General features: G+C 36.2%; 1 protein-coding gene across 1 annotated transcript; it reads left to right on the top strand.

The window, feature by feature from the left end:
- Nucleotides 1-693: 693 nt before the first annotated feature.
- Nucleotides 694-12930, top strand: LOC122059532 (respiratory burst oxidase homolog protein E). Its single transcript, XM_042622372.1, has 14 exons — nt 694-1515; nt 1648-1807; nt 1980-2028; nt 2163-2276; nt 2697-3146; nt 4865-5248; nt 7811-7906; nt 8928-9043; nt 9180-9353; nt 9525-9684; nt 9776-9967; nt 10091-10219; nt 11272-11350; nt 12542-12930. The coding sequence occupies exons 1-14, from the start codon at nt 939-941 to the stop codon at nt 12649-12651; spliced, it is 2790 nt and encodes a 929-aa protein (XP_042478306.1). The 5' UTR covers nt 694-938; the 3' UTR covers nt 12652-12930.
- Nucleotides 12931-13186: the final 256 nt, after the last annotated feature.

Raw genomic sequence — 13186 nt, forward strand, 5'->3', positions numbered from 1 at the left:
CTCTCTTCACCGCTATAAAATAACCTCCTTACCCTCCATGAATTGATCTGAATGAGAGATGTTGATTAGGCCTCATACAAGTGTGGAAGCTATGCTCTTGAATAGAAAACGTCTTCTCGAATGAAAACTAGATTGCACACTTGGGCTTTGGAATGGTGGTTTGTAGTGCTTAGTGGAGTACCTACATGAGGGTTGGTCACTTAATTAATTCCTCTCAAGTGTATCGATACTTGCTTTGCAACAATTTCCTTGTTTTAAGAAAAATGTGGCCTTGGACCTAGTTGACTATTGGCCAAATTTTTTTTTTTTTTTTTTGTTAGACAATGGCCGAAGTAAAAAGCAGCAGGAAGTGGTATACCATACAATCGTACATGGTCAAGTATAAATACAGATTTTAACTACGGTATATTTATTCTAACAATCGTAGAACAAAAAAAAAGTACGTATATACGTAAGCAGAACGCCATCTTCGATAGAGGAAAAAAAAAAAACAAATAGAGGCATTTAGATCTGCAGGGTCCCAGACTCCCAATTCCCAAATGAAGCAAACGCGGACACTGAGACGTAGAGCAGAGAGAGTTGGTAATTAACTAATTATAGCTTTAATTCTTTTCTATTTAATTTATTAAAATTCATGTTATTATATATGTATATGGATTAGGAGTTCTCTTCAACAAATCTCAACCACTCTAAGCACGACACAGCAACCAGCGTTGAAATCGTGCGCGGAGATCAGTTGAGATGTGCTTGTTTTAAGAAAAAGCTTCAGCTCAAGCGTGTGAAGCTATGGCGCCAACTGTGCTTTTCTGCAGATTGCAAAGATTCTTATCTCTCTCTAAAGAGAAACTAATTGTTATTTTTTTGAATTAACTCATCAGGGAAAGGAAGGAGAAGACGAACAAGAAGAAAGGAAACAAACAAACAAACAAACGAATAAGATGAGAACACCGTCGTCGGTTGGTAGCAGTTCTAGACGATCAACTTACAGCAGGAGATTTGATTTTCACGACGATTTGCATTTTTCCGGGGAGTATGGCGTCGGAGGAGCAATGCTGCCTATCTTCCTCAATGATCTCAACGCCAACAATGACGACGATTACGTGCAAGTGACGTTGGAGCTGGAGGATGATTCCATCGTCGTACGAAGTGTTACTCCCACTGGCGGATCCAATCCAACTGTTTTCAATGGGATTGACGGTCTCCTAAGCCGGAGCTTGTCTGCTACGTCTAAGCTTCGCCGGAAATTTTCGTGGCTCAGTTCTTCGCCGGCACGAGCACGAACATCGGCGTCGGAGACGGATGAGCTCACGATCACTGCTCGGGATGCCCGGAAAATCAAAACCAAGCTCGATAGGACGAGATCCAGTGCTCAACGAGCATTTAAGGGTCTCAGATTCATCAGTAAAACCACCAAAACAGAGGATGCTAATGAACTCTGGCGTATTGTCGAGTCACGGTTCGATCGGTTGGCCAATGATGGTTTTCTCTCCAGAGAAGATTTCGGCGAATGTATAGGTAAAAAGGAAAACCAGAGTATTGCTTGCTTTGTTTCGGCACACTTGAATTCGTGGCTTCCAACATTGTTTTGTGTGAATCTTGAATCTTTGATTATAGTCTTATTGAGTACGCGTGGTTTCCAATGAGCAGGGATGAACGACTCCAAGGAGTTCGCGGTAGGGATTTTTGACGCTTTAGCGAGACGGAGATGTCAAAAGATAACGAGAATTACAAAAGAAGAACTTCACGAGTTTTGGCTGCAGATATCGGACCAGAGCTTTGACGCCCGCCTCCAGATTTTCTTCGACATGTGGGTATCTATCTCCACTCCCCAATCTTTCACTCACTTCTTTCTCGTTAATCCTACTCTCCGTCTCTGTCTCTGCCTTCTTAATTACCGGTATTTGATTGGAGCCTCTTTCATCGAAGTATAGAAATCTTTCTTAATGAATCTTGCTTTTGGCGATAATCGTCTTTTGCAGGGCGGACAGAAACGAAGATGGTCGAATCACAAGGGAGGAAGTCCAGGAAGTAAGTAGACTGTAATTAATTTGGTTGGAATTCTTTTTTCCCCTTTTCCTTTTACTTTTTCTGATGCCGTCGTCTTACGCGTTTGGATATCTTCTTCCTCTTCTTTCTTTTCTTGTTTGGTTTCCACTTTACAGTTGATAATGCTTAGTGCTTCTGCAAACAAGCTGGCAAAACTGAAAGAACAAGCAGAAGAATACGCCTCATTGATAATGGAAGAACTGGACCCAGAAGACCTGGGCTATATCGAGGTAAATTTCAAACTCATCGCATGTTAATTCGTGGTAGGGAATGTAAAGAAAAAGACCCATTTTATGACTTGTGGGGAATGATTTTTATCTTCTTTCGAGTCCTCAATCATATCTTCAACCTTTGTTCCTTTAATTTAATGGGATACAAACAAAAAGTTTTCAATCGCAAGAAAGCAGTTGGAGTTGGGGTCGGGAGTGGGTATTGGCCGGGGATGACAAACTAAACGCACTCAGGGAACCTTTGAGATTGGGGGTCTGATCAGCATTGCCAGCGAATTGTACTAATTTTTTCCCCAATTCGGTGGACCACCACTAATCTGATGAGCACAGTCCATAGATGTAAGATGTATTGGTGGGTGATCTTCTTAATTAGTTCTTAATACATATATGAATGTATTGCTTATTTGTTTTCAAATACAGTTATGGCAGTTGGAAGGGTTGCTTCTGCAAAGAGACTATTACATGAACTCTAGCAGACCACTGAGCACGACGAGCATGGGATGGAGTCAGAGCCTGAGCGTGAACATGAACATGGGAAATGGGGGATTATTTAAGCCCAACAATCTGTTGCGCGCGTTGGGAATGAAGCTGCGATGTATGCTTCTGGAGAACTGGCAGAGGGCTTGGATCCTGGCACTCTGGGGGTTGCTCATGGCTTCCCTCTTCATCTGGAAGTTCGTGCAGTACCGGAACAGGGAAGCCTTCTATGTGATGGGTTACTGCTTGACCACCGCCAAGGGCGCCGCTGAGACTCTCAAGCTCAACATGGCTCTCATCTTGCTTCCTGTTTGCCGCAACACCCTTACGTGGCTTCGCTCCACCAGGGCTAGGTTGTTTGTTCCTTTCGACGACAACATCAATTTCCACCAGGTAAACCAAAACAACAAAAAATGGGTACCAGACGTGAGTCAGAACGGAACAGCTCCCCGGCCATGGAGAGTAACGGCTATTTACAAAGGGTTTGGTTACCATATGTGCCATTTTTCTTTCCTAAATGCTCCTCTAAACATTCTTAATGGTTCATAGAGAGACATTTATGGATACAAGATGACACATGTAATCACAGAATCATACGTCAAGCCTAATCTTCATGTATGGGGAGAGTTAACCCAAACACTTCGTGCACCACTTCCCCCTTAATAATGTTGATTAATTAATATTGATATGTTCGTTTAGTCAGGTATTTGAGGTCTCATAACTCATAGGCTCTACTTTGATTGCAAAGTGAACTAAAAGGAAGCAAAGTAAAATTTTCAAACTTAAAAAAGATGTTTTTGAATCATTACCCCATTTGACTATATCATTAACTCCAAATGATTCTATATTTAGTAATTAATTTTTATTATATTTTATATTCAAAATATAAAATAAAAATTACATGTAAAATAAATGTAGTAAAACTTTTAAATAATTTATATATTTACATGGGATCACATGGGGTAATGATTACAAAATGTTCCTTTTTTAAGTTCAAAATTTTCACATTCCTTCCCTTTAAATTTCCCTTGCAACCAAATATAGCCATATGCATTAGCTTTCTCTTACCAATACAAGAGAAAGGGAGAAGGCCTTCTATAGGATGTCCACATGTTGTCTAGGAAGAAAGAGTGTCACTATAAATCCCAAGCATTTGGTTTGACATTGCAAATCATAGGGAATGACCCATCCACTATGCAATGCATAGATGGTTACATAATTCTACAACATAGCAAGTGGAAAAACTCATAAGGCTATAGCCAGGTTGTCCTCATGTCTTTGTCTATCTTTAGTTCAAATAGAGTAAGTCAAAAGGTAAATTAAATTAGAAGAAAGTATTCCATACAATGGTGAATAAAAAATACACACCATCTAAAGTCATAAATGTCTATCCAATTATTGTATAAAGTCAGTTATCTCTCTCCCCCTCCCCCCAAAAGTGTTCCCTAATACCTTCCTCCCCTACACACCATCCAAACTCCACGGTCAAGTGACTGTGGGTGAAGGAAAACTGCCTCCATTAAAATATTAAAAAATGTATTATAATTGAAAATTAGAAAATAAATGGAATTGGTCAAAAACAAAATAGATTTAAAAAAAAAAATTATTATGAAAAGGTTGCACACCAATACTTAGATTAAAGGCAATTCCTTAAACTTGGTAGGTGCCTTTCCAGTAGATTATACAATTGATTTTAACAATAAAATTTGATATTCGTGACCAAATAATTGAATTTGACATTTTTTTTTTTGATAAAGTGAATTTGACAATATCACCTCACCTTTCCACATTCCTATGCTTAGTGTGTAGTCCTTGGAATCCATAGTGAGCTGCATAACAAAAGTTCGATTATAAAATTAAAGAAAGTAGGGCTCATGATATTCATAAAGAGCTAAAGATCCATCCGATCATGTTTTTGCAAATTAGCCCTCATGCATGGTCATTCACTGGTCAATTTCCAGTGAGAGACAGACAAGGAAAGAGTGATTTTAAAATTTGAAATCACATTAAATTTTAATTTCTTCTCTTTTCTCAGTTTCTTTTATATGTATGAGAGCATTTCCTAATCCACAACCCCTCATTTTTCATTTTTAAATGGTGTGTGTGTGTAGACAATTGCCACAGCAATAGCGATAGGAGTAGTTGTACATGCCGGGAGCCATTTGGCATGCGATTTCCCGCGTATTGTAAACTCGAAACCAGAGAAGTTCAATCTGATATCATCGGATTTCAATGACAAGAAGCCAAGCTATGGGGATCTTGTGAGGGGCGCTGAAGGTATGACAGGGATCGCCATGGTGGTGCTCATGATCATCTCTTTCACACTGGCCACCCACCTCTTCCGCAAGAACGTTGTGAAGCTCCCACCACCTTTCAACCGATTGACGGGCTTCAACGCATTCTGGTATTCTCATCACCTTCTGTCTCTCGTCTACGCCTTGCTCCTCGCCCACGGCTACTTCGTTTTCCTCGAACATAAGTGGTACCTCAAAACGGTAAATTTCTTTCACACTCTTTACCTTTCGATTCCCCCTCCCCTTTTTCTTTTCCTCTCATATACCTCACAAGAGTTCTGTCCATGAGCATGACTTACATCAACGCTCTCTCTCTTTTACCATGAAAATATTTACTTACCTTTTATTGGAGGAGAGAGATAGACATAGGGGGCATTAGGATCCCTTAACTAAGACTTTATTTGGTATGTATTGTCAATATAGATTTTAGGGTTTATAGGTATTTTGAAACACTTACCCATCCGTGAGTTGCCCAGATGGTTAGAGCGAATTAGGAATTGTGTGAATAAGGTTTGATTCCCCATCTTTGCATTTGTGATTTAAGTAGGCCTGGACACCTTGGTTAACAAAAAGAAAAAAAAAAAAAAAAAAGAATCACTTGATTTATTTCTCTTTTTTAGCTTCAAATTGCATGTTAAACTAAAATCTATTCTAAATATGAATATCAAATACACCCTAAGGCCTTGTCCTTTTTAACAGAAAATTGTAGCTAGAAAAAGAATAAAGGAGTGTGATAATTGTAAGGTTTTCCATAAGAATCTAGTAAACCTATTATGTGGCAAGCCATTAATCCCACCCTATCCTTCTCGATAGTCCTATCATTTTGGGTATGATTTTTAGGAAAGAGAAAGGAATGACTTTATAACATATGGGTCGAGACTTTATCAAACATCGAAATAAAAATTTATGAAATTTTATTCTTTACCATAGTTTCCTCTTCTTTAACCCTATTTCATGGGACCATATTCTCCTTTCTCACCTCTTTTCATTAGCAAACAAACGAGCATAAGAGTCTAAGAACTGCTTGTGAGCTTTATGGACCAAAACTCACCGCCATATATTTCTCATCTATGAAATCCTTTCTCTATTAATAGTTCATAAAATAGAAGAAAAAAGAAAGGTTGCATGCTGTAAGCCACCTCGAGTTGAAAACAAATAATTTCATATCGAAATAATTCCAGAGTAGTTGTGCGCCTATACATGAAGCACTCAAAAAATAGAAAATGCTCTATGCAAGACTGAAGCATGATTGGATTGCATATTTAAATTTTGAAATTAGGTAATCCCAAGTGATTCCCTTCTTCTAAATTAATTGATTTACATTATTTAGTCACATTCTAGTGGTGATGCAATGAAAGTTTTGTTTTTGCCAGCTAGTAGCCAGATACTCATCTTCGACTAAATGGCCTGATGTCCCAATCCATACATCCTAGATAGATGGTCCCATAATGGAAACTCATAAAATAATTTTCTTTTCTTATTTTAGAAACATGAAAAATAATTTTCTCTATCTCTCAAAAAATTATTTAGAGATTAAAATATGACAAAAAGTTTTGTGTACAACCTACCTGATTGGATGGGTACAAATATCAAATTCTCTTGTTTGACGATCCAATAATTGTGCACGAAAATCTTCCCTTAAAATATTTTGTGTACTTTGTATGTTTATTAAAAATATATATGTTTTTTATGTACCTTTGGTAAGATTTAGGTCATGGTATATGTCAGTATCAATTGCTGTCAATATCAATATCAATAGAATGATCTATAATAATTCATGGTAGGTCGATTTCAATAAAAAAAAAAAATTCACATTACTTGACTGAGTCAACCAATGTGGCCAATACGATATCAAAACCTAAATCCATGACTGGTAGACCCCATAGTTTTCTCTACATTTTTTGTTTTAACTCAAACAAAACTGATCAAGTATAGTGGTAAAATTTTCACAATTCATAATCACAATAGGTTGCATGTCATGTCAGTACATAGATAACCAAAGTAAAATATAGGAAAAAAAAACATCAATACATGGAAGGGTATATAATCAAATTTGTTTATGAAATTTGACACATAATAAATCCAAACCATTTGCAAGATATCCAACACCAAGAAATAATGCATTTACATTTGAACAAATGAAATGTGTTATCTCTAGATTTTTTTTTTTTTTTTTTTTTTTTTCAGGATGAGTCAATGAAATAAACAACAACTACAATATATATATATATATATAAAATATAAAAAAATAAAAAATAAAAGAAGGTTTTTTAATCAATTCAGCGGATGATGAGGTCCTTTTTCTTACGATGACATACTGATGGTAGCATTTTTCATACAGTCTAGCTCCATTGCTGCACAAGTCCTTTTTGCTTTAAAGATTATCTTTTTTGTACCTTAAATGGTAGTGAATGAAACATGTCTAGCACTAAGCATACATACAGCGTGCACATACTTGGAATAGAACCGGGACTCTTTTTTATGTTAGAATGAGTCCCATTTTATATTGGTTCTCATACATAAGGATGTGTGATAAAGTATTAGGAAAATTTTAAAATAAAATAACAAGAAAGCCTTTTTATATCGGTATTTTATGAACAAATAAGGTCTCAGAATTAATAGGCCATTTTGATTTCACTGTTTATAGGAGTTACTTATAACCAATAATCTCTTCTAATTAATAAATTTTCTTTCCATGATGATTATCAGTTATTCAAAATGAAATGGTATAATCTCTCTACTAACATTGTCTTGATTTAACAGACGTGGATGTACATCTCTGTGCCACTGTTGCTCTATATATGTGAGCGGAGTCTTCGAACGTTTCGATCAAAAAGTTACTCGGCTAAGATCATAAAGGTATCCTAATTATTCATTATTATTATTTCATTTCTTTCTCCCATTTTATAAAGAACTGTTTCTAGATATATTCCTTGCATTTATCCAGCCAAATAAAAATAACTTTTCCTGGTTAGGGAAGGAAACTTATGTATTGAATTAGATTTTGGGCCTGGGTGATGGGTTTTGTTTCAATTTTTCATGGGCTGTGAGTTTGCTTCGTATGGATTATAAATTGTGAAAACTTGGGCAACTCTAAATATGTGTTATATGAAGGGTTTAAGAATAGGATCGCATCGGCCGATTCTAATTTGATCATATAGAGTGGCCTTTTGGAATCGGCCTTCCACTCATGTGGTACATCATATGATTCATATGATATCTATCTCTCTAGATATCACCATATATATTCAAAAAGCCATATACTTTGGAAGAAGAACCTTGTACAAATTGGGAAAGGGTTTTGATTGATCCGAAAGGAAAATCTACGTCAATCTATAAGCCCTTAGTCACAGGCATACATAACATAGAAATCACACTTGAAAAGTGTACAATTAGCTAGAGTAGCAAGTGCTGTAGCGAAGGATAAATTGGGCACATTAAAATGATCTTTTTGGGAGGTCTGTTTGATATTCAAAAGCTGCTCAGTAACCTTCTGAAAGGTTGGTGCCAATTAAAAAGTTTTTGAGTAGGGGGATATAAGTATAAAGTATTGGCTATGCAAGCGTGTTATGGTGAGAAGAGTAACTATGAAACCCACAGATCATCCCCACAGGGCAGGTGAAGGGAGGACCCCAATTGGCAGAAGGGAAAAACCCCATCCCTTGTTTCTAAAGCATGCTTATATGTATGTGGAGTCGTGGACTGAACTATTGGTTAATACATACATCAATTATATGATATTTACGAAATCATACCTAGATGGCAAGACCCTTTTACTCTTCCCCTCCAAACTATGGGAGGGACACAAGCTCTACCTATTTCTCCCTATTGCAGTCCACCATAGTTTCATGCTAAAGCTTTTCTCTCTGTCTGTCTCCAGGTTTCATTGCTACCGGGAAGTGTACTGAGCATAATCATGTCCAGGCCCCATGGCTTTAGGTATAAAAGTGGGCAATACATATTTCTACAATGCCCAAGAATCTCCCCATTTGAGTGGTGAGTCTTTTACTTTCAAGATTAATGTTTCATATCTGTGTCCAATAATTCTGTGTATGAAACCTTCTTCTCCCTTCTCCATTTTAAAGAAGACCTAGAGTAACTAAAATTATTTGTTCTTCCTAAAACTTATCAGGCACCCATTTTCCATTACTTCAGCACCAGATGATGACTACATTAGTGTTCATATCCGTAGCGTAGGAGATTGGACACAAGAGCTGAAACGGGTATTCACCGAAACTTGTGGGTCTACAGCATCAGCAATTGGCAGAGCAAAATTTGGTGTAGTTGGAATGACAGATAAGAAAGGGTAAATTATTCCACTCTAATTAACCAAATAATATTGGTTATTGCTTAATTGGGATTCTTTAACCAATTAAGCAATAAAAAATTAAAAAAAAAAAGGATTAGCTAGAGAGCATTAATTGGGATTCTTTAACCAGAAAATTAAAAATATGAAAATTGAATGGATTGAATGCAGAATACCAAAATTATTCGTTGATGGCCCGTACGGTGCTCCAGCACAGGATTACAGAAACTATGATGTGCTACTCCTTGTTGGGCTTGGAATTGGAGCCACACCTTTTATTAGCATCCTTAGAGATTTACTCAACAATATACGCACAGCTGAAGAACAAATTGTATGATCAATTCATTCATGTATACAATATAAATAAATTTTGATATTTAGTTTGCTCTTTAATTAAGTATTAACCCTTCCCTTTGATTTAGGATTCTAATACGGAGACAAGTAGATCTGAAGAGAGCAGTCACGGCTCCATGACTCCTCCAACGTCCACACCTCATGGGAAGAAGAGAACGCAAAGGACTACGAATGCTTATTTCTACTGGGTTACAAGGGAACCTGGGTCTTTCGAATGGTTTAAAGGAGTCATGAACGAGGTAGCCGAAATGGATCAGAAGGTTAGTACGTAGTACTCAATCCTCATTTCCTCGTCTTTTAGATTCTGAAGAAGAAACTCTTTTAAATATAAATTAAAAGGGTAGTGAATGAATGAATGAATGAATGGTCAATGAAAACTGCAGGGTGTGATCGAGTTGCACAACTATCTGACGAGCGTCTATGAAGAAGGGGACGCGAGGTCTACTCTGCTCACCATGGTACAAGCGTTAAACCATGCCAAACACGGCGTCGACATCCTCTCTGGCACCAGGGTACGTATCAATCATCCCCTTCCTTTTACTTCTGTTCTTCACTTTTCTCTTGATGTTGAACGGTTTTAGGGAATCAGTATCTGTGGCTGTATCGGTCACCACACTGGCGATACTGATACATATCAGTTGATACACTGATACAATACTGATACTTAGAACCTGGCATGAATATGAACCCATAGCTGCATGTTCAGGTTTGGGGATTTTAGAGTTTGAGTAAGATCGAGTTAAACTTCATGTTTAGGTTTACCACTTGTGCCTAAATAACCTGAAAATATGTTCTAAGGGAGAAAGAATGTTGTCAAGCTGTACAGCTTACGTTAATAACTTTTTATGTCTCTCTCTCTCCTCTCATAATAAGGGATAGATATGTACGTTTATGAAAGAGGAGGCGCTAACGTATATTACACAATACACAACCATCGCTTTAATTTTAGGTTTCATCTTTTTAACTCCACAATTAATAATGATTAAAGTTTTCTTTCATGATGAGAGAGAGAGAGGGACATGAGTACTTCACCATTGGGTGAAAAGAAACTCAATCCATCAAAAATATAAGAATTAATCTACTAATGTTCATATTTTATAAATAAATCGTATTCTTTGTGGTGATCGAAGCATAGCTTTCTCCAATATCCACATGCACAATTTATCTCTCTCCTCTACGATCATTTCACATGGGAAGGGTAGAAAGAGACTTTGGAGAGCTCTGACTTATTTTGAACATAATTGTATTGTTATACTTCTTTTTATTCTATTTTTTTTTTTTTTTTATTTAAATTTAATTATGATTTTTCCTATATGTAAGAAACCCTTTAAACTAGAATTTTACAAACAAATAAGAATTGATAGAAACTACTTGATACTAAAATTTAAGCACTAAATATACTATCACGTACATCACATGATTGGATATAACCTATCCATATAACCTGCCCTGCCTGGACGGGCCTTTAGGTACCCCCTCCCTTCTTTAATGGATTGATCGATTGAAGGCCTCTTTTCTTATAAAAGATTATAAACATATATCTGTCCATTCTCACTTGTTGCAGGTTAAAACACATTTCGCGCGGCCAAATTGGAAACAGGTGTTCAAGAAAATAGCTTCAAAGCACCCGTGTGCCACAGTTGGTAAGTGCAACAATAAATCCCACTACACCTACGGTGACTAGAAGTATAGAACTATCATATATTGGAAAAATTAAGTAATGGCACTTAGGGTCAATGGCTTAAACACATCTTATTTCCTAAAACACAGGTGGATGCGCTCTAGTTCAGTTGCCAAATTCGTCTCGTATGATCATAGTCTTAGGTATCGATATTGATACTAATATCGATATTCATATTAATTTTGGTCAATATTGATACTAACATTATATAGATCAGTTGCATTAAGTCAAATCAGGTTGTTACGCCTCTCAAAATATTGATACATTAGTTTTTTTAGTACCATTTTACCTTCCCCTATATGAATACCCACTGCTAAAATATTAGTATCGATATTGAGTACTGATAATATTAATAGTATCAGTCGCTACAACTGACCTGATACCATTATATTGAACTATGCACGTGGCCATCCTCGTATGGCAGTTCGTTGTCAAAATGAAAGATTTTGAACTTTTCATTTCATATAAACTCTATTTAGATTCATTTGAAAAATTATTTAACCACCATAGGTGATTTAAAACTATGATTGGATTGAGAGGAGTAAATGATATCATTAATTTCCACTCCTTATTGTTGAAATTCTAAAATACCCTTCGCCCTATGCATGAAGAGATTCTCTCTTCACCATGAATTAAGAGAAAATGGATCCTTTAAAACATTATTAACTTTGAATTATTTTTATTTTTCATTTTCTTAAGAGAGTGGTTTTGGAGGGCAGCAACTTAGTAGGGTGTTTGCCTAGATCTACCACATGGTAGAAACTGAAATTTTATTTTAGAAATATATATATATATATATATATATTTATATATCGCTTTAAAAGCATCAACAGCCAAGAAAAAATCTTCGCTTTCTGTATAAAGTTATTGCGTTGTAAATATGGTTTTAAATAATATTGGTATCAGGATTCAGTATTGACCTCAATTCAATAAAAATTCAATAAAATTTTTAGTTTTTAGATAAATTTACCCTTAATAAGAATCGCTCTATTGATACAGAATTGGACAGATATTGATACTCGGCATGGCCAATATCGATACCAATTGGTCGATACACTATCAATGCCGCTTGCTATTCATAACCATGAGTGTACCACCTAGCTACTATTTTAATTGTAACCTCTTCTTATTTGTTTTCTGTTGAGGATTGCAGGAGTATTCTACTGTGGGATGCCAGTACTAGCAAAGGAGCTAAGAAAGTTATCACGGGACCTAACACAAAAAACATCAACACGCTTCGAGTTCCACAAGGAGTATTTCTGAACAATGACTAGGGGAAACATCACACCATCATCAATCATACACGTCTTTTATTTTTGTGAAAATAAAAATACGATCGACAAAATTAAAGGAAAAATATTTATCATTATTATCATCATCATCATCATCATCTATTTTTGTTCATCAATGAAAATGCAAAATGTATATAAAGATAACATATTCATATGGCAATGTCCTCCTTATACGTCTCTTTATGTTTTATGTAAATTAAAGTAGAGTGTCCTTGTATTAATAATCTCTTTTAGAATGCTCCTGTTATGCCACCCTTTTTTGTGTACTACATGAAGAGTCTCAAATTCGACTTCTATGAATCAATTCTTATATATCCAACGATCAAAATAATAATTTACATAAGGAGAAAAAAAGATGTGCTTCTTAACACACACAACCCCCCCCCCCAAAAAAAAAAACTTTGAAGATCAATACAAGGAAAATGGTATACTAATAGCACTAAAAATTTTTGAAATTTTGAAATGCTTGATTCTAAAGGGCATACCCAGTGCACAATACTCCCGGC

Source organism: Macadamia integrifolia, chromosome 2 (assembly GCF_013358625.1).
Source record: "Macadamia integrifolia cultivar HAES 741 chromosome 2, SCU_Mint_v3, whole genome shotgun sequence".
In the NCBI taxonomy this organism is placed as follows: Eukaryota; Viridiplantae; Streptophyta; class Magnoliopsida; order Proteales; family Proteaceae; genus Macadamia; species Macadamia integrifolia.

Excerpts from the sequence above, each read along its gene's own strand:
- LOC122059532 (XM_042622372.1), top strand. The coding sequence starts at position 939 with ATGAGAACACCGTCGTCGGTTGGTAGCAGTTCTAGACGATCAACTTAC. Across the intron at positions 9,968-10,090 it reads TAGCCGAAATGGATCAGAAG|GGTGTGATCGAGTTGCACAA; the intron begins GTTAGTACGTAG and ends TGAAAACTGCAG. Across the intron at positions 10,220-11,271 it reads ACATCCTCTCTGGCACCAGG|GTTAAAACACATTTCGCGCG; the intron begins GTACGTATCAAT and ends CACTTGTTGCAG.